We start from the raw sequence: 19,185 nt of genomic DNA on the forward strand, positions 1-19,185 counted from the left end.
TCCTGATGTTACTCTTTAAATCATAAACGCTAATATAAGCTTACATATTATACGTAGATCGATGCACGATTCACACTCAAATAATAAAGATCGAGGATCGATAGTACTATTACATATGGGTTTTAGTTAGAGTTTTCTTATCTTTGAAAACAACATGGGTTATGAAAAGCATACAAATTATTACAGTACATTTTACATTAATTATCATAGATAAAGATGATCACCTAAGTGTTAAGATATACATAAATCGCTGCATTAGTTTGGGGTCTTGTAAAAAGGTCGTAAGACTGATTCCTAGGATTCCTTCATTGACATTTGACACCGATATGGCGATATAGTTTCGAAGAGGTTGTAGATTTGGTACGTTCTTTTCTTTTTTGTCATTTACTCGCATTTCATGATATTGTTGTTTTTAACCACTCTCCATCGACATATGTCCGGATCGGAATTTTTATATTGATATATATAAGGTTGTAATCCAAACCCTATTCTTTTTGAGTTTTATTAACTTTGGAATTTGTATTCGTCCGGACATATATATATATATATATATAATTGTATTCGTCTCGGTAATTCCTGAACAGATATCATTAAAACTTTTAATTTAGTGAACTTTTATTGGCCAAAGCAAAGATGGTCTACAACCATACGATAAGCTCATTTAATATGGTACGTAAAAATTACTGAACCAGTCACTACATTTCTTCCAACCAACTTAATTGTCCTTACAAATGATCATTTTGTGTCTTAAAAATCATTAATATCCAACGAAACTTTGTAAGGAAATGTGGACACCAAAACTTATTTGGAATTTTATTTTCTAGTAATAAACTTTATGAAGATAATAATTAATGGAAAAATTAATAATTGGAAAGATGTCAAAAATGTCTCCATGCTGGGGTGTGCGGGGGTCCATTTGAGATTGCTTGGGTTTCACCGCATCCTAAGTTTCTTATTTCTTGAGGTTTGTTCCATAACCCTTACTATTTTTCATTTTAGTTTTAATCCATCCCCCTGATTTTCAAGAACAAAATCACAATTTTCACTGCCATGCATATACACAAATACTCATTAAACTATTCAAAAAATAACTACTAGTACTAGTACTACTTAACACTTTTTGTTTGTAGCAAATGCATCCTTTGATAATAGATGCACATTTATAAACTTCGATTGGTATATTTTTTTATTAAAAGGACGGTAAGAGAGTTAATACCAATCGTATAATAATATATACGAAATACAGAAGACGCACTCTCATACCAAATAATTACATCTCATGCTCATGCTTAATTATGTTGCTTCCCCACATCTTATCATCATTACACCAATTTCTCAATCTCCGCCCAGTATCTTGTCCAGCAAAAATGCCCATGTCTCCCCCTAATATTATTAGTTTTGTTCTGTTATAAGTTTTTATAATCTTACTTTTTCTCTATGTTGAATCTTTTAAGTATCTTTCGGGATTGAGTATGATATATTGGTGCTTCATTGATAGACATAACAATCGACATATTTCTTCTGGAGTGGGGCTAAGGGTTCAGAAGCACTCAAGATAAATAAGAAAATATTACATAGGGTTGAAAAAAACATTAAATTAAGTAATTCCTATTCCTAATCTTACCTGCTAAACTTAAATAAAGATGTTTTTTTTTTTTTTTTTTAATTTTGATGTAAATGTTACTTTAAATAAATATGCTAATAGTTGTTTCAAAATCATATGTTGTCGCACCCAAAAAAAATTTCCACCTACGAAGAAGATGATATTTTAATGAGACTCAGAAATGTGTCGAAAAGAAAAAGAAAAAAAAATGAGACTCATGAACGTCGTCACTCGTCACCATGCATAACTTCATAAGCATAACAAAGCCACACCGATCAAATTAAGCATAGTTGTAAAAAAAGTTCAATGATCCATAATTTAGAAGCCCAAATCAGTAACGATTCTTCCGGCGAACCATGACCAAACCCATAAATTTCGGTCAGGTTACCAAAAATAGGTGGACATGTGTCGTAACTCTCTTAGATATAGGCTCCAGGGAAAAACTAACGGCCACGATCTGTTTACAGTCGAGCGATATAAAGCAAAGCTCGTTTCCTTTTATTCAGAAATTTTGAACCCATTCAAAAGGTCGAGGCGTTTCAAGATCCAGTTTCTCGTTAGATTCACCAGGTGATTACTATTATTACCAATTTTCGTTGTTTTTTGGTAACGATTTCGATTTATTTTCATGGAAAATGACAAGAAAAAATGAAACTAGAACGTGTAAGGCCATTTTCATATAGTCTTGATTCATATATCAGATAGATATTGAAGAATGGCGGACGGTGAAGACATTCAACCGCTTGTATGTGATAATGGAACCGGAATGGTTAAGGTAAAGTTTCTATTAAAATGTTATGTCAAACGAGACTATGCCACAAAATACTCAATTGACATCTCTCTCTCACACCGGTTTAGGCTGGATTCGCGGGTGACGATGCGCCAAGAGCGGTTTTCCCGAGCATTGTAGGCCGTCCACGCCACACGGGTGTGATGGTTGGGATGGGACAAAAGGATGCTTATGTTGGAGACGAGGCTCAGTCAAAACGTGGTATCTTGACTCTCAAGTACCCAATTGAGCATGGTATTGTTAACAATTGGGATGACATGGAGAAGATTTGGCATCACACTTTCTACAATGAGCTTCGTGTTGCCCCTGAAGAACACCCGGTTCTCTTAACCGAAGCTCCTCTCAACCCGAAAGCTAACCGTGAGAAGATGACTCAGATCATGTTTGAGACGTTCAACACTCCTGCTATGTATGTTGCCATTCAAGCTGTTCTCTCACTCTATGCCAGTGGTCGTACAACTGGTCAGTAACACACGATAGTCATTAAAAAATCAGTTTAGTTTGGTTATGCTTTTATGGACAACCCTTGATTGGTCGTTTTGCAAAATTGTTGGTTAGGTATTGTTTTGGACTCTGGAGATGGTGTGAGCCACACGGTACCAATCTACGAGGGTTACGCTCTTCCACACGCAATCCTACGTCTTGATCTAGCAGGTCGTGACCTCACGGACTACCTCATGAAAATCCTAACAGAGCGTGGATACTCCTTCACCACAACTGCTGAGCGTGAAATCGTAAGAGACATGAAAGAGAAGCTCTCTTACATTGCTCTAGACTACGAGCAAGAGCTAGAGACATCCAAGACAAGCTCGTCCGTGGAGAAAAGCTTCGAGCTTCCCGACGGACAAGTGATAACCATTGGAGCAGAGCGTTTCCGTTGCCCTGAAGTTCTTTTCCAGCCGTCGATGATCGGAATGGAAAATCCAGGAATCCATGAAACCACATATAACTCTATCATGAAATGTGATGTGGATATTAGGAAAGATTTGTATGGAAACATTGTGCTAAGTGGTGGAACCACAATGTTTGGTGGGATTGGTGATAGAATGAGCAAAGAGATCACGGCTTTGGCTCCGAGTAGTATGAAGATCAAGGTCGTAGCTCCACCTGAGAGGAAGTACAGTGTGTGGATCGGTGGCTCTATATTGGCTTCACTCAGCACTTTCCAGCAGGTTAAAACATCATCTTACATAACCATTTTTTTTTTTTGTCTTTGGTATACTCATTTTGTTATGTGTTTGAAAATATGACAGATGTGGATTGCAAAAGCAGAGTATGATGAATCTGGACCATCAATTGTGCATAGGAAGTGCTTCTAATCACAATTTCATGGAATCACCAAAATTTGAGTATTTTTTTTTTTTTTGCATTTTTTTTTCAACATATTTCTTCACTCAAATTGTTTCTTTGTAATTTTTATTTGAAGCAACTAAAACTCAAAAGAAAGCACTAAAAAGAGTTATTAATTATTCTTTTTGAATAGTTTCTCTATGTTAATTTTTCAACTAAGCATAATCTTGTTTCATAACCTTTCACTCCCATTGTATTATAAACAAATTAATTTAATTATAAGTTTTGTTATTTAAACAATTTATTTTGGTATAAGAACATTTCGTAATGCAAATTGGCGTAATAATAGAATAGGATGGTTTAGCTAAATTCTAATTTCGGTTTAACCAAACCGAATTGAAAAACCCAGAAACAGAATCTCAATTTCTCCATTTTTCAAAGACTACTCTTTTTTTTTCTTTCCTCTCGAGATTGTTGCCTTTTTGCAATCTCATCGCTCATTGGGTGAAGAAGACAATTCCAATCCCTAATTCGTATGTCAGATTCTGTGCCCGGCGACTTTCCTCCCGATCCGCTTCTCGCTTCCGGAGCCTTCATCTCCTCCTCCGCCGGTGACGAAACCCTAAGTAGTAGTGCGAAGCGACGACCGATCCAGGGAGGAATCGGAGTTTCTGGTTCGGGAGAGAGCGTACGCATTGGGATGGCTAACGGTACTACGGATCAGGTGAATCCATCGCTGGATAGTTCGGGTCAACAGGCGGAGTCCAAGTCGCGGAAACGTGCGGCGCCTGGGGATAATTATTGGTTGCCTTCTGGTTGGAGAGTTGAAGATAAGGTTCGAACCTCTGGTGCTACGGCTGGTTCGGTTGATAAGGTTAGTAATATAAAAAAAAATCTCAGCTTTACTCTGCTTTCTCTATTTAGTTTGAGCTGCGTTGTTTGCTTGGGGATTCTTAGATTGATGTTGTTCTCTTTGGTTTAGATTCATCGCTGCAGCAATGTTCTTTAGACCAATTCATGTGGTTTTTAATCGTATGGAGCTATGGATTAGAGTCAGTGAAGAAAAATCTTGCCTTTAAGTAGTGTCAAGTGTAATGTTGTAGTGAAATGATATGGAACTATGGATTAGAGTCAGTGAATAAAAATTTTGTCTTTAAGTAGTGTCAGGTGTAATGTTGTAGTGAAACTGAAATGATATGGAACTATGGCTTAGAGTCAGTGAATAAAAATCTTGCCTTTAAGTAGTGTCAAGTGTAATGTTGTTGTGAAATGATGTCTTGGTTTTGCTTAGTTATGATAATGATCATACACTTTATCAGTGTGATTAATGTTAGTTAATTTGACTTATCTGGTGGACTTATATGGTTTGGTTTGGTATTTATTGTGATTGAAGAGATGAAGTTTTGGTGATTTCTTATACTCTGATGCTAATATATCATGTCAAGTGTAATGTTGTAGTGAGATGATGTGGTTGGTTTTGTTTAGTTATGTTCATGTTCATACACTTTATAAGTGTGATTAATGTGAGTTTGGCTTTAAATGGTTTGTTTGATATTGTGATTGAAAGAGATGATGTTTTGGTGGTTTCTTATACTCGGTTCTCATATGTCATGTGTAGAGATTGATATGTAGACTTATAAACATTGTCTTATCCTGTTTTTGCAGTACTATTACGAACCAAATACAGGCCGTAAGTTTCGGTCCAGGAATGAGGTGCTATACTACTTAGAACATGGAACCTCTAAGAAAGGCGCCAAGAAAGCAGAGAATACAGATTTCAATTCAGACGTGAGTTAACTTGTTTAAAAGTTTAAATCTTTTTACTGCCTGTTTCCAAAGGCGTGATACGTATTGAATATTGTGTGTTTGCAGCATTTTGAAGGCCAGGGAAGTAGCAATAGAGCCAGCAGAAAAGCTAAAGAGCCTCCAGCACCACCCCCACCATTGGACTTTGATTTTAAGAATCCACCAGGGAAGGTAAGCTGGTCAATGGGAAACACAAGAGAAGAAGCGTGGACACCTATTATTGGGGACGTCAAGGTTCAAGACTCAGTGAGACAAAATTGGAGCACTGCGTTTACCTTTATCACAAACCGGAACCCAAGCAAACTGTCGTTGTGAAGACTATGACTACATGGTGGGAGAAATTTGGGTAGTTGCATCAACTGAAAGATAAATAGATGCTTGTTTAGTAGTCTTCATACATCAACTCATGTGTACTATAATTCTTTATTTAGCGTTTTTAGGAAGAATATGATAATGGGATTTGGAACGTGATGGCCATTTGCTTTTTTGACTGATGAGTGATGAATATGAAGACGTGTGTCGTACCTAGAGAAGCTTTTTCTTAATCGGACATTTTGATATGGAGCATTTTTTTTCTCTGATCCAAAGTTTTTTTAAAACTTGTGTTTAGGAAAATATCGTACCTTTTATAACGTTCATGTCCTCTTCTCAAGAACTAATGAAAGGTCCCATGGCGAATTGGTATGGCAATGCAAAAGAACATAATACTTGAAAATAAATTTAATAAAATGCTTCAAAGGCATGAAGCGTCTGTAGTCCAACGGTTAGGATAATTGCCTTCCAAGCAATAGACCCGGGTTCGACTCCCGGCAGACGCATTGATTTTTTTTTTTAACCACACAAACGGTGTCCCATTCAAAGCTGGCTGATATTTTTCCAGTAACTATGGTTAATGTGGTTTGGTGGGGGTCAAAAGCAAAATAGAGATTTCAAACGTTGCTTTTAAGTTTGTAACTATTTTTAGGCCCAATTTATTATCTGCAATAAATTATTGTAAAGGCTATTGAAGCTTTCCCATCATCAAATTAGTAATTCTTGGACTTCTAACCTTCTCTGTATACAAGAGGCTTCCGTTTTAGTCTTGTGCCCCAAGGTTTTTGAATAAAAAGTGAAAAGGATTGGTTTTTAAGTTTTTTGTTGGTTTTCGATTATACTTTACCCTCTCTGTTTCCCAAAATTTACAATATTGCCACTGTTGAATCTACTCTCTCAAAGCTCTGTCTCTTCAAAAGCAAATTTGAGAGAGAAACTGCATACCATGCTATTTTTGTGACCGACTCCACCAAGCAGACTAACACAAGAAAACAAAAAAAAAGATCTCTGCTTTTTTATTTACTATGATTTCGACTCTCATTTTGTTTTTGGGAATTTGAATTATCTAAAAGCTTGAGTTTTTTTCTTGAGAAAAAAAAAGTATGAAATCCCTTATCTCTGTGTTTTCTTCAATTTCTAGCTTCTGGGTGTTACAAAGAAATGATTTTTTCACTAACATCAGCCATGAACCACTCTTCATTCTGACTTTTTCTGATAAAACCCAGAAAAAAAAAGAGTGGGTTTTTCCTGGATTCTTCACATCAAGTTACATTTTTTTTTGTATCCTACTTCGATTTTAAGTTTTCTGTATGTTATATAAGAACTTGACCTTTTTTAAAACTGTGAATCATACATTTCTCTCTGTTTTTTTTCTTCCTGATAAAACCCAAAAAGGTTGTGTCTTTCCTCCATTGTGAGGTTGTTCAAAAACGTGACTTTTCAGCAGCTTAATCCATAGATCTTCTCTATATCATGTTTCCTGTGTTTGATTATGGTTTGTGGAGATGAGATCTCATTTGATAATCTTCTTTGTTGCAGCTTTAAGATGGAGAAGAATCAACAAAAGCAGAAATTTCCGGTTGAAGATGCAGAGATGAAGAACAAGGACTGTTCTGAAGATAAATTTGTGTGGCCATGGGTTGGTCTTGTGGCCAACATACCAACGGAGGTTGAACCATCTGGTCGGAGAGTAGGGAAAAGCGGTTCAACGTTGCGTGACGAGCTGAGTCAGAAAGGGTTTAATCCAACGAGAGTTCAACCCATTTGGAATTTTAAGGGACATTCTGGTTATGCTTTGGTTGAATTCGCGAAAGACTTTGAAGGTTTTGAATGCGCCATGAAATTTGAAAGGAGTTTTCAGTCAGACCGTCATGGGAAGAGAGATTGGGATAAAGGTGAAAGCTTTGTTTCAGAGTTGTTGATTTCATAGTTTATATTTGATTGGTTTCTTGACAATGAGTTCTCTTTCTTTGATAAAAAAAAAAGGTAATCGCTTTAGAGATGATAAGCTTTATGGATGGGTTGCGAGAGAGGAAGATTATAATCGAAGTGATATTGTTGGAAAGAATGTTAAGAAGAAGAGAGATTTGAAAAGTATCTCGCAGATTGAGGAAGAAGACGAGAGGAAAATGGTTCACCTCGTTGAGAGCATGTCTCAATCCATTGAGATGAAGAAGCAATGTAAGCAAGAGCTTGAGCAGAAAGTTAATGAGTCAACCCGTGTTTTGGAGGGTTTGGCATTGCATAACATTGCTTTGAACAAATCCTACCAAGAAGGTAAAAAGAAACATCTCATTTAAGCTTTAAAACATAATCTAGCTAGCTATTTGTGTTTTCTTGCTGAGTTCATTTTGGTTTGTTTGTGTGTCTTCTTTGGTGAGAAGGGATTGAGACGATGCAAAAGAGTATGCAAGGTTTGTATGATCAGATTCTGCAAGGACATGAGAAGTCTATGGCAGAGCTAGAGGCAAAGAGGGAGATGCTGGAGGAGCGTGCAAAACGGGCAAACATAAACGAAGAAGAGATTAGAAGATCCAGACTTGAAATAGAACTGGTGATTATGCATTCTTGTAGATTAGAAGGAAATGATCACAAGACACTTAAAACTGTTACCTTTGTGTTGTTGTTGTAGAATCAAAAGGCTATGTGGGAGCAGAATGAAGCGAATGAGGAAGCTATGAAACTTGCAACAAAGCACCAGGTAGTTCTTTAGATGGACTGTAATATATTTATGAACAAGTAATAACTAAGCTTCCATGTTCAATTTGAGTCTCTCAAACATAATTTTTTTTTGCAGAAAGAGAAGGAGAAGCTTCATCAAAGGATAATGGAAATGGAAGCGAAGCTAAATGAAACGCAAGAGCTGGAGTTGGAGATAGAGAAGCTGAAAGGTACGACCAGTGTAATGAAGCATATGGTGGGGAGTGATGGAGATGGAGTTATTGTGGAGAAAATTGCCAAAACTCAGATTGAGCTTGAGGCTCGAGAAACAGCTCTCCATGAGAACATAATGGCTCTGGCACAAAAAGAGCGTGCGACCAATGATGAGTATCAAGAAGCTCGTAAAGAGATGATACAGGTGCAAAACCTTCTAAATCTATATGTTTCAAAGTCTTTGGCTTGCTCTTTTAACTTGTGGTATTATATTGATGAGCAGCTATGGAATGCGAATGAAGAATTGATGAAGGGAGAGAAGATCAGAGTGAAAAGAATGGGGCAACTAAACCCTGAACCGTTCTTACCTGCTGTGATGAAGAAATTTAAAGTTCCAAGATCAAGAGCAGAGGTTAAGGCTATGCAGTTGTGTTCAGTGTGGGAAACAAACATAGGAGATGTGCATTGGAGTCCATTTAAAATCGAAGAGTCTGATGGAACAGCAAAGGTTTGGACTTTTAACTTACGACTCTAGTTTCAAATCTCAAACGATTTTTTTTTAAAAAACATATTATCTCAAGAATCCAAATGTGAAATGCAGAGAGTGGTGGATGAAAACGATGAGAAGCTTCGTAAGCTGAAGAGAAAATACGGTGAAGAAGTTCATAATGAAGTGGTAAGAGCAAAACTGGAGATTGAGGAACACAACGCGAGTGGCGGCTATGTGATTGTGGAGCTTTGGAACTATGAGGAAAACCGAAAGGCAACGATGGGGGAAGTAACAGACGTGATATTGAAGATAAGGTCGAGTCTTGCTGCTATGAAGAACAAGCGAAAGAGGCCTTGAGGTCTTAAATTCAAGTAACAACTGTGACCGAGAGCCTTAGGAAATGACCTCTCTTTTTGTTTAATCTATCAGTTTGAATTAGGTTTTGCTACTACTATAAAACTCTGCTTGGTTTTCAAACTTGTTGAACCGAATTGGATTTGTTTTTTCAATGGTTTAAATCCAGAAACAACTTATGAATGTGTCATTCATTGTGTTGTTTGATTTGATTAATCGAGTCTTAAGATAACAAGGGCAAAGTATTATGCTTTGATTAATCGGTTCCTTTAGTTTTTAGTCGACTATAAAATTAGGTAGATACAATCAAACAAGAAGCGTCTGTAGTCCAACGGTTAGGATAATTGCCTTCCAAGCAATAGACCCGGGTTCGACTCCCGGCAGACGCAAATCTTTTTGCAGCTATTAAATTGCAAACGATGTCGTTTCAATATAACCCGCCAAAAACCGAATCACCGCTTTGAAGGGTATTCTCGTCTAATCATATAATTTTTATCCATTGTCACAGAAACGTACACTAATGACAGTATGTTGCGTGCACGCGCCGAACCGTAACGTGTGGCCACAAACTCACTCGGCACAACCGTCTCCGACCACACGCTTTGTCTCTTTGTCTTTTCCAATTTTGATTCCGGCGAATCAGAAGATATTTTGTTTTGTTGGTGGAGTGGTTCATCATGGCGGGGACTTGCACTTCGATTAAGCCTCGGCTCATTGGTTCTTCTTCGATTGTTGAGCTTTCCAGGTTGATTAATCGAGCTGGTGTTCCTTTCTCTGTTCGGATCTCTACTAGAACTCGTGGCCACGGTGGTGGTTTAACCGCACCTACAACTCGTGAAGAAGGTCCTTCTTGTATCTTCGTTGGTCCGATTGATTCAGCTCGCAAAGAAACTCTTGAAGCCCTTTATCGCCAAGTACGCCTACTTAAAAATCTGTTTTGGATATTCAAATTATAGTCTCTGTGGTTGTGGAGTATGTGTGTGTATAACGCAGAAATTGATAATATTACGTTTTTAATCCTAAATTTTGCTCCTTTTGAACCTTTGAGTGAGTCTGTGATAGTACTCAGTTCTTGAATCCTTGAATCTTAAGTGAATCCTATGAAATAGATGAATTGTGATGAAGTTGTCGAGTATAGTCATTTTGATTGATCTTTTTGGCTTTTGAAGTCTGCTTTGTGATACTTTATGTATAGGCTAAGGATGCGTATTACAATGGCAAGCCTTTGATAGTTGATGACATGTTTGACAGAGTTGAGGTATGATAACTTTGAGTATATGCTTCTAATGTATTTACTTAAGGTTAATATAGTTTGTAGCTAAATGATGTTGGACTTGTTTTCTGCAACTGTTGCAGCTAAAGTTGCGGTGGTATGGTTCGAAATCTGTTGTCAAGTACCCTCGGTGCAGCCTCTTGCGGCAGTCAACATATGCTGATGCAGAGGTACAATGTCGTTTTTCATGTTTCCAAATTATCATGTGTGAAACAGTTGGGGCCAAAATTTGTCAATTTGACCATACTATGGGATTTGTAATTTTACCAATCCTTGAGATTTGGATTTGTTTAATGGTAGCTTTACAAGGTCAATTGTGTTCTCAAGGTAGGTAGTTGCTTTAGAGACATAAGATCCTTACAGTGATATAGTTCCCTGAATATTGCCTGAGTCTGAGATTTCACTCGCATCTTTCTCGAACCAACAAGTTTATGCATTGTTAAGTTTTCATATGCGTTTACCACTTGTCAAAGAGGGGAAGACATTGCGTCACAATTATAGGATCATTGTTTTGCTGGTGAACAATGTTTTTGTCAAGGGTTGATGTTGAGATAAATCCTTGTAGGACAGGATGATGCATCACAAGTTCTCCTGTTAGCTACCATATGGATCTTGATTTTCTTATTTGGTAGCTCGGCTTGCGTTTTGCCCACGTTCTATGGCCTCGGCCTAATCCATGGAGGCGATCCGTTTGACTCCGGGCTTGTCTATAGTGGCCAGTTGTCATCTTCTGTGCCTCTTTTGTCAAAGTTGAACGGCATCCTTCTCATTCTGCTAGGACCTGCTTTTGGATATCCGATTGCATCTTCTGCAGGTACCAGAATGCAAACAAGATTCTACCTATAATCTGGTAATAGCTATCATTTGCTTTCTACTGAGATAAAATATGTTGTCTGCAGTAAGAGTACTTAAAGGGTTGTGGAGAAATGACTTAACGGCTCTAAGAGGAGACTGCCCAAATTGTGGGGAAGAGGTCAGATCTTTGCTAGTAGTTTTTTTGCAGCAACAAAATTCCAAGATCTTTGTGTCTTCAGTTCTTGTTACATTTGAGTTTGATGAATTTGTGTAGGTCTTTGCATTCGTGAGATCCGATCAATCAAACCGATCAGCTCATAAAGCTGATTGTCATGTTTGTGAGTGCACCCTTGAGTTCCGTACTAAAGTGGAGGTAAAATTACCATGTTTCCCTTGCTTCATTCACAACCGCTTTGGCATTTACATGTAGAGTACCGATTGCTGTTGTTTGAATGTGAACCAAATCACAGCCTTAGATAGTCCTCTATAGCTTTCCTAACAACAATGAATGTTTGGTTTATTCTTACTGCTTCAGAAATCTGCATCACCATTGGGTAGAAAATGGGTTTACGGCAGGATATACCTTGTTTCACGACCAAGGAGAGGTCGACGTTCCAAATTTACATAATTCTGACAAAAAAAGAAGAAAGATTTTTTGGGAATGGTTTCTACTCAAATGTGTATTGTAAAAAGGGATACTAGAAAAGCTTTTGTAACATTCAAAAGATTCATAAAATTGTTACTATAACCTTTTGTCTCTTCAGATAGTTTACAAAAACAGAACAGAAGAAAAGAGAGATTCGTTCCAAAGGTCTGAGAGGTAATAGAGAACGAGCATGAGCATTCGCTGCTGAGTAAAAAAGAATATTGCTCAGCTTTCTTTGTTCAGAAGTGTGCCAAGCTATAGACAAGAATCCATGCGAGCTGAAGACACAACATGAAACATATTCTTCTGTTAAACCTTTAAAAAGCTGTTAAAGAAAGAGTTTGTACTGTTAAAGATGAAAAACAAACATACCAAAAAGAGAGTAAGTGAGGCAAAGAGACCCTCTTGGAGTAAAGCTGCGTGGCCTCCGAAATCTTCTTCATCAACCTTGAGAATCATTGCATAGTAACCGTAAACGATCCCTGAGGATATCGCTAAAAACCTGCGAAAACCCCCATCATAAATTAGTCCATCACATCACAAAGGTTTTGCTAACCATGGAGGTATTAAAAGCAATGTGATCTTAAGGAACATCCCAATTTCTCCAACACATATGCTAATGAAACAGTTGTGTGACCAAAGACTTACAGAATGATCCAAATGCCACCAACAAGAGGAATAGAGCCCCATAACAATCCACAGATCAATCCAACAACTTGTCTAATCCAATGCAACACATCTCCCAATTGATCCTGCATCATCATCATCATCAACAAACCATAATCCAATTCATCATACATACCAAAAAAATTAGCAAGAGAGCTCAATTTTCACAAATTAAACTGTAAGATCGGATCAAGTAACTATTTTTCTTACTTGGTTCAGTAAGATCGACTACGAAAGCTTAATCAATTACAATAAGGACTCAAATTTTCATCCAAAAAAAAAAAAAAAAAAGTCAAAGGAGCTTCGAGATTGCCGGAGGAAGAAGAAGAGAGTGTTATTGTTTTGAAGTACCTTATCCCAAGAAGCATCGGGATCGAACAATTTCGCTAATTTCGATGGAGACAAGTGAACATTCTGGTAACTTTCTTGTTGTTGTTGTTGCTGCTGATTCAGCTTGGCCGATTTCGATTCTCTCATCCTCGATTTTTACAAACTAAAACTCCAAACTTTGGATATCGAGAGAGAGAGAATCTGAAACCCTTGGACGACGAAGAAGAAGTAAACAAATTAGGGTTCTTTAGATTCAGGAATTAGTATTAAGTGAACAAAAAAGTGGCTGAGTCGTCGTGAGATTATTAAAACTCTAAGTGCTCTCTCGTTCTTTGTTTTGGGATCCCATTGTTAACATTGTAGTATTTAACAAAAGAAAATTATATATAAGTCCACTAATTGTAATTAATTACTATATAATTCTTTTAGCTTAATGTTACTATTAATATATAGTTTTTGGTTTGTATAAGTCGTGTTATAATTTTAATCTATAGTTACAAAACTATAGACAACATTTTGTGCAAAGAGCCTCAATTAAAAAAATAAGTTATCTTTTGCTGTTCTCTAAAGACTCTAATTAAAAATTACTTATAAGAATTTATAGTATTAAGTCCTCCATATTTATAGAAACTACAGATCGAACCCATTTCTTGTTCTTTTGTTTAGTCTCCCTCCCTGTGGAAGCTTCTCCGAGACTTGTCTCTCTGAATTGATTGAAGAAGACGCTTGATCGAAAAATATTCTCCTCTGAGATAACTCAAAAAGGGTTTTTTCACAGAATTTTGCACAGCGATCCGGTTTTTTTGAAAACTATGGGGAGTCCAAAGAAGAACGAGAACAAGGGCTTCTTCGCCGCCATGACTTCTGGCTTCTCCATGTTCGGTAGCGCCATGTCCTCGAGATCCGTCGACGGGTCAGTTTCTTTTTGAACTTACTCTTTGTTTCTTATCTAATCTGAATCTCACATGAAAGTTCTTGTTTTTATGTGTATAACATAAACACTAAAGATGAAAGCTTTGCGTTGTGATTTGTGTTATACTCTGTATCTGTGATTGTGTAGTACTCTGTATTTACTTCTTTAGTTTCATGATATGTTGTGCTATCGAATCTTGGTGTGATGCTGATGCCTATAAGATGATTCTTCAGGTCTTTCATTTTTTGTTGAATTTTATATTACAAACATGAATATTTCTATTATTAATTCTTCACTAGTCAATACACAGAACAGATCAAAGTTTTTTATAGGGTACTCTGAAGATCTTCTTGATTGGGTTTTGCTAATGGTTGTTCGATGTAATTTCTTTTCAGGTTACCACCAAGTAATGAAGGAGTTGAGGTCATAAATCCAGAAGGTGGCAAGGAAGATGCAGAAGAGGAAGCTCAGAAAGGAAGGTGGAAGGACGAGGTAAAGTGATCGCTGATGGTGTCTTGATACTGCTCTTTTAAGTTCATCATGTTTACTTTACTTACTCGGAGAGAAACTTATCTTTTGTGCTTAATAGGAACGAGATAGTTACTGGAAGATGATGCAGAAGTATATAGGTTCGGATATTACGTCAATGGTGACTCTTCCTGTTGTTATATTTGAGCCAATGACTATGCTCCAGAAGATGGCTGAGGTTAGTCTTATGTCTAATTCTCGCGTGTTTGTAAGTTTTGTTCTGTGTACTGTATAACATTTTGCAAATTTCTTACAGATACTGGAGTATTCCCACTTGTTGGATCAAGCAGATGAATGCGAGGATCCATACGTGCGTTTAGTATATGCCTGTAAGTATTTACATTCAAAACTCGTATTGATTTCCTACTTTATAAAATGTATTAAGAGTTTTGCTTTTTCTTGTGGTTGTATGTGAATTTTTTACCCAGCATCATGGGCTATATCTGTTTACTTTGCCTTCCAACGAACTTGGAAGCCTTTCAATCCTATTCTTGGGGAGACATATGAGATGGCCAACTATGGTGGAATTTCTTTTCTTTCTGAGCAGGTACTGTCATCGTTATTCGCATAGTTGATAATGACTAACTCACAAGAAGTTGTCTAGTTTGATTCATTATAATAAGTTACTTTGTTATTTCAGGTTAGCCATCATCCTCCAATGAGTGCTGGTCACGCAGAGAACGAGCACTTCACTTACGACATCGTATCAAAGTTGAAAACTAAACTTTTGGGTAACTCTGTTGATGTTTACCCTGTTGGAAGGTAAGTTTGTTCTTATCTATGATCCACTTCTCTCTCTCACTTTGGTTAAGGCCCTCTTCATTAAGGAAGAAACTGTTTGCTGCATGTGTACTCTTTCCTTCCCATAGTGCGTTAACTTCTGTCTGCGATGAAACGGAGGAATCTGACCATAATGTTTTAACGAAAGAGATACAAGAGATTGTTGTGTAACCACTGTGCTAGTATATATTATGTCTTATACTTTCATCTAAGCTCATGCAGTCGGTCTATTGGCTTGCAGAACACGTGTAACCCTCAAAAAAGCTGGTGTGGTTCTGGATTTGGTGCCGCCTCCCACTAAGATTCACAATTTAATATTTGGACGAACCTGGGTTGACTCACCTGGGGAAATGATCATGACAAATTTAACCACTGGAGACAAAGTTGTACTTTATTTTCAGCCATGTGGATGGTTTGGGTAATTGACAAGACATTGCTTCATCTTATTATTTCGTGATACTCTCTGTTCATTCTGTCTTGTCCCATATGTTTATTGACTGGAATATGCTACCTTGATTTCAGCTCTGGCCGCTATGAAGTTGATGGCTACGTTTACAGCGCAGCTGAAGAACCGAAGATCATGATGACAGGAAAATGGAATGAGAAAATGAGCTACCAACCTTGTGATGCTGAAGGGGAACCCCTTCCAGGCACAGAGCTGAAAGAGGTACGTTGTTTCTTTTCTGTTTTTACATTTTTACTGGACTTTGCTAGGTTCTGTGTGATAATACTTTGCAATCTTGGGATATTAAGCAACACTGTTTGGGTCTTTAGTGTATGGTAATGCTTTTTTTTGTTTTTTCTTGCTTACTTCAGGTGTGGCATTTGGCTGATGTCCCCAAAAACGACAAATTTCAATACACTCACTTTGCTCACAAGATAAACAGCTTCGACACTGCGCCTGCTAAGCTCTTGGCTTCAGACTCACGTCTCCGTCCTGATAGATATGCTCTTGAGCAGGGCGACCTTTCTAAAGCTGGTGCAGAGAAGCACAGGTTCTTCATCTTTTCTTCCTTCTTTGTCACAATTTTTAAGTCTTGTACTTCCCCTTATTCCCGTAGCATTTCTCTCCAGCATGGAACAAGTACATGATCCACGATATTCTACACCTGCATTGGCCAAAACTGATCATATTTTTCAAACTAGGAAAGATACCTTGAGAATGATTGCGTGTTAGATTATAGAAAACATCAATGTTATGCTCATGAGGTTCTACGTGCTGTCTTTTTATCTCAGCCTTGAGGAGAGACAAAGGGCTGAAAAGAGGACCCGAGAGGCAAAGGGACAGAAATTCACTCCAAGATGGTTCGATCTAACGGATGAGATCACATCTACTCCGTGGGGAGATATTGAAGTATACCAATACAACGGGAAGTACACGGAACACCGAGACACAGCAGGGAGCTCTACCAGTGCCTCCAATGAAACGGACCTCAAATCGATCGAGTTTAATCCTTGGCAATATGGTAATATATCAACCGAATGAGGTAACTCTTATAAGGTTAATATGTTATCTCTATAGGATCGAGTTTAATCCTTGGCAATATGTCGTTTTTAACTTTGTTTCTGGGTGAAAGATCTGATTAGATTGTGTTTTGAGTGATAAAACATAAGATTTGTGTTTCTGACTCAATTGTATCTTTGTTTTCTACTTCGATCAGAAGTAATTTATGTTTGTTATGTTAATAATAGAGATATCAGATATGTGATCTTTATTTTACATACACCATTTCTTTTGTCCACCTTTACTTATCTCTTCCTTTTTACTGTTTTTAGTTTTAATAACCAAATGCAATTTTGAAAGATGCTAATTTTGGAATATATTGATGATGAAAGGAGTATATTTGCTTCTCTTTATTTAATTAAACAATCACTAGTGGTTACGTCGAAACAGTGTTTTTTATAAATTATACAACCACATACACATATGTAGTGTCAACTTCGTCATAAAGATTTTAGATGCGATCTTTAATTGTGAAGATAGTATTTTAGTTAATATGATGATGTAATTGATACTACTATAGACGAACAACTATGAAGCATGGGAACGAAAAATAATTTTGATAAATGTGAATCGTTATTTTTCTCCAATATACATAAATACTGCAATAAAAGTGAATTAATGAGTAGTAGTAACTGATTACAATAAATAAAAAATTTGTTCCGTGTCTTCTTCATTTAATTCAGTGGCCTATTAAATTTGGACAAGAAAGTGTGAGCCGCCTTGTGAAGGCATACCATATCTGAAGAGTTATGAATCATCTCTTACACGTCAACCATGTCTCCTAAAGTTTTTTTTTTTTTTTTTTTTTTTTTTTTTTTTTCAACCAAACATTAATCAAATTAAAAAATAACTCCAAGATTGGTTGCCCAAACCGGAGGAAAAGAGTTTACAAAGGAAATTTCAGAGGAAAGCAATCTTGAAGAACGGGCTAGACAATCTGCCCTTACATTGAGCTCTCTAGAGATCCTGATCAGGGAGAACGAGGAAAAGCATGGTCTGAGCACAAGAAACTCCTCTAACAGGTTCGAAAAAGATGGCCAATCGTCAGGCGTCTGCACCATCGCCACCAATTCTGCACAGTCTGTCTCAAAGCTTTGACATCCAACTCCAGCCGCCAAGAGTGACTCCATAGCCCAAATCAAGGCTTGTAGCTCTGCATGTAAGGATGTAGGACCGCATCTCTGACTCCGTGCTCCCAAAAGGAGAGTCGCATCATCATCACTACAACACCACCATCCTAGACCCTGCATAGCATCTGACCCTTTCCAAGAACCATCAATCTGACATCGAGGAAACGCTCCCCTATCCTCCACCAGAGGCGTAGTATGCAAATACCTATCCGAATAGGATTTTGCTTCTTCCCATAGTAATTTATCATTATTCGCCTGGTGTAGAATTTCCGTCGGCTCGGCCTGTAACCCCTGAAAAACTTTTTTATTCCTATCTTTCCATAATGTCCAAAGTATCCAAGGAAGACGATTAGCTACATCCGAATCCCCCGACTGAGAGGCTGCCCGCCAAAAAATAAAGTCTAAATTTGCATAAATTGAAGCAAATGGAAAGCCATCGGGGACTAACGAAACTAGGGACAACTCCCAAACATCGAGCGAGCGAGGGCACTCAAAGAGAGCATGATTGATAGTTTCTGGTGCAGCCCCACACCGTTTGCAGAGTGTATCACACCGGATACCCCTATACGCAAGTCGTTCGAGCACTGGGAGGGTGCCCGACGCAATCTGCCAGAAAAAATGTTGGACCTTTGGGGGAACATCCAGCTTCCACACCTGGGCCCTGAGGGCCATACATGTTGGTCCGTATTCGACTTCCGTCATCAGTTCTCTGGCTAATCTATAACCTGATTTAACCGTATACTTCCCTGACTTGGTAAAATGCCATACTAACCGATCCCGTTGCTGGACCTTACTGACTGACATACGCCGAATAATCGGTATATCCCCCGGATCCAGAAACTCTTCTAGAGTAGGCAAGTGCCAATCCTTCGTGACAGGATTAATTAAGTGGTTCACCATCAAGCTCGGTAACCAGAGTCGTCCCCGACCATTGGCAGGACGTGGTCTCCTAAAGTTTTCTCTAACCTTTTTCTATTTTTGCTTCATACGTCAGATGTGTTTATCTTTAACTTATAGTATATACACAAAATACAAATTTTTTTTCTTTCTGAAAATAATAAATAACAAATCAGATTTAATGTACGTAATGACGATATTCTT

At 37.7% G+C, this 19,185-nt stretch overlaps 7 protein-coding genes and 2 non-coding genes across 12 annotated transcripts; 7 read left to right on the forward strand and 2 right to left on the reverse strand.

The window, feature by feature from the left end:
• Positions 1-2,101: 2,101 nt before the first annotated feature.
• LOC104762050 (actin-12) lies at positions 2,102-3,980 on the forward strand. 2 transcript variants are annotated; one of them, XM_010485257.3, is made up of 5 exons: positions 2,102-2,173; positions 2,305-2,378; positions 2,462-2,855; positions 2,952-3,565; positions 3,647-3,980. In XM_010485257.3, the coding sequence occupies exons 2-5, from the start codon at positions 2,319-2,321 to the stop codon at positions 3,710-3,712; spliced, it is 1,134 nt and encodes a 377-aa protein (XP_010483559.2). In that variant the 5' UTR covers positions 2,102-2,173; positions 2,305-2,318; the 3' UTR covers positions 3,713-3,980. The 2 variants fall into 2 exon arrangements, with proteins under 2 accessions (XP_010483559.2, XP_087346769.1); XM_087490643.1 differs by having other exon boundaries at positions 2,108-2,173; positions 2,309-2,378.
• A 27-nt stretch (positions 3,981-4,007) lies between these two features.
• Positions 4,008-6,017, forward strand: LOC104736614 (methyl-CpG-binding domain-containing protein 6). The gene is made up of 3 exons (XM_010456630.3): positions 4,008-4,557; positions 5,349-5,471; positions 5,556-6,017. Exons 1-3 carry the CDS (start codon positions 4,219-4,221, stop codon positions 5,802-5,804), a joined length of 711 nt encoding a protein of 236 aa, XP_010454932.1. The 5' UTR covers positions 4,008-4,218; the 3' UTR covers positions 5,805-6,017.
• A 218-nt stretch (positions 6,018-6,235) lies between these two features.
• On the forward strand, positions 6,236-6,307 carry TRNAG-UCC (transfer RNA glycine (anticodon UCC)). The gene has a single exon. It is a non-coding gene; the product is annotated as a tRNA-Gly (tRNA).
• Positions 6,308-6,619: 312 nt separating this feature from the next.
• Positions 6,620-9,709, forward strand: LOC104736622 (protein INVOLVED IN DE NOVO 2-like). Of its 3 annotated transcripts, none has more exons than XM_010456653.3 (8): positions 6,620-6,902; positions 7,341-7,696; positions 7,788-8,078; positions 8,186-8,355; positions 8,434-8,502; positions 8,599-8,880; positions 8,959-9,183; positions 9,277-9,709. In XM_010456653.3, the coding sequence occupies exons 2-8, from the start codon at positions 7,348-7,350 to the stop codon at positions 9,520-9,522; spliced, it is 1,632 nt and encodes a 543-aa protein (XP_010454955.1). In that variant the 5' UTR covers positions 6,620-6,902; positions 7,341-7,347; the 3' UTR covers positions 9,523-9,709. The 3 variants fall into 3 exon arrangements, with proteins under 3 accessions (XP_010454955.1, XP_087346787.1, XP_010454940.2); XM_087490661.1 differs by having other exon boundaries at positions 6,678-6,922; XM_010456638.3 differs by having other exon boundaries at positions 6,729-7,038.
• Positions 9,710-9,836: 127 nt separating this feature from the next.
• On the forward strand, positions 9,837-9,908 carry TRNAG-UCC (transfer RNA glycine (anticodon UCC)). Its single transcript has one exon. It is a non-coding gene; the product is annotated as a tRNA-Gly (tRNA).
• Positions 9,909-10,020: 112 nt separating this feature from the next.
• On the forward strand, positions 10,021-12,335 carry LOC104736651 (uncharacterized). The gene is made up of 7 exons (XM_010456673.3): positions 10,021-10,433; positions 10,715-10,777; positions 10,876-10,962; positions 11,363-11,606; positions 11,692-11,765; positions 11,862-11,960; positions 12,123-12,335. Exons 1-7 carry the CDS (start codon positions 10,197-10,199, stop codon positions 12,213-12,215), a joined length of 897 nt encoding a protein of 298 aa, XP_010454975.1. The 5' UTR covers positions 10,021-10,196; the 3' UTR covers positions 12,216-12,335.
• On the reverse strand, positions 12,284-13,617 carry LOC104736641 (uncharacterized). The gene is made up of 4 exons (XM_010456664.3): positions 13,251-13,617; positions 12,882-12,985; positions 12,606-12,735; positions 12,284-12,511 (listed from the first exon to the last, which is right to left on the reverse strand). Exons 1-4 carry the CDS (start codon positions 13,374-13,376, stop codon positions 12,473-12,475), a joined length of 399 nt encoding a protein of 132 aa, XP_010454966.1. The 5' UTR covers positions 13,377-13,617; the 3' UTR covers positions 12,284-12,472.
• A 91-nt stretch (positions 13,618-13,708) lies between these two features.
• Positions 13,709-17,179, forward strand: LOC104736661 (oxysterol-binding protein-related protein 3C). The gene is made up of 10 exons (XM_010456683.3): positions 13,709-14,142; positions 14,538-14,634; positions 14,732-14,848; positions 14,927-14,999; positions 15,099-15,217; positions 15,311-15,432; positions 15,692-15,868; positions 15,973-16,117; positions 16,267-16,445; positions 16,687-17,179. The coding sequence occupies exons 1-10, from the start codon at positions 14,042-14,044 to the stop codon at positions 16,934-16,936; spliced, it is 1,380 nt and encodes a 459-aa protein (XP_010454985.1). The 5' UTR covers positions 13,709-14,041; the 3' UTR covers positions 16,937-17,179.
• A 675-nt stretch (positions 17,180-17,854) lies between these two features.
• Positions 17,855-18,984, reverse strand: LOC147949264 (uncharacterized). The gene is made up of 2 exons (XM_087470759.1): positions 17,975-18,984; positions 17,855-17,891 (listed from the first exon to the last, which is right to left on the reverse strand). The coding sequence occupies exons 1-2, from the start codon at positions 18,982-18,984 to the stop codon at positions 17,855-17,857; spliced, it is 1,047 nt and encodes a 348-aa protein (XP_087326885.1).
• Between the last annotated feature and the right edge of the window lie 201 nt (positions 18,985-19,185).

Source organism: Camelina sativa, chromosome 2 (genome assembly GCF_030686135.1).
Source record: "Camelina sativa cultivar CO46 ecotype springtype chromosome 2, ASM3068613v1".
Lineage (NCBI taxonomy): Eukaryota > Viridiplantae > Streptophyta > Magnoliopsida > Brassicales > Brassicaceae > Camelina > Camelina sativa.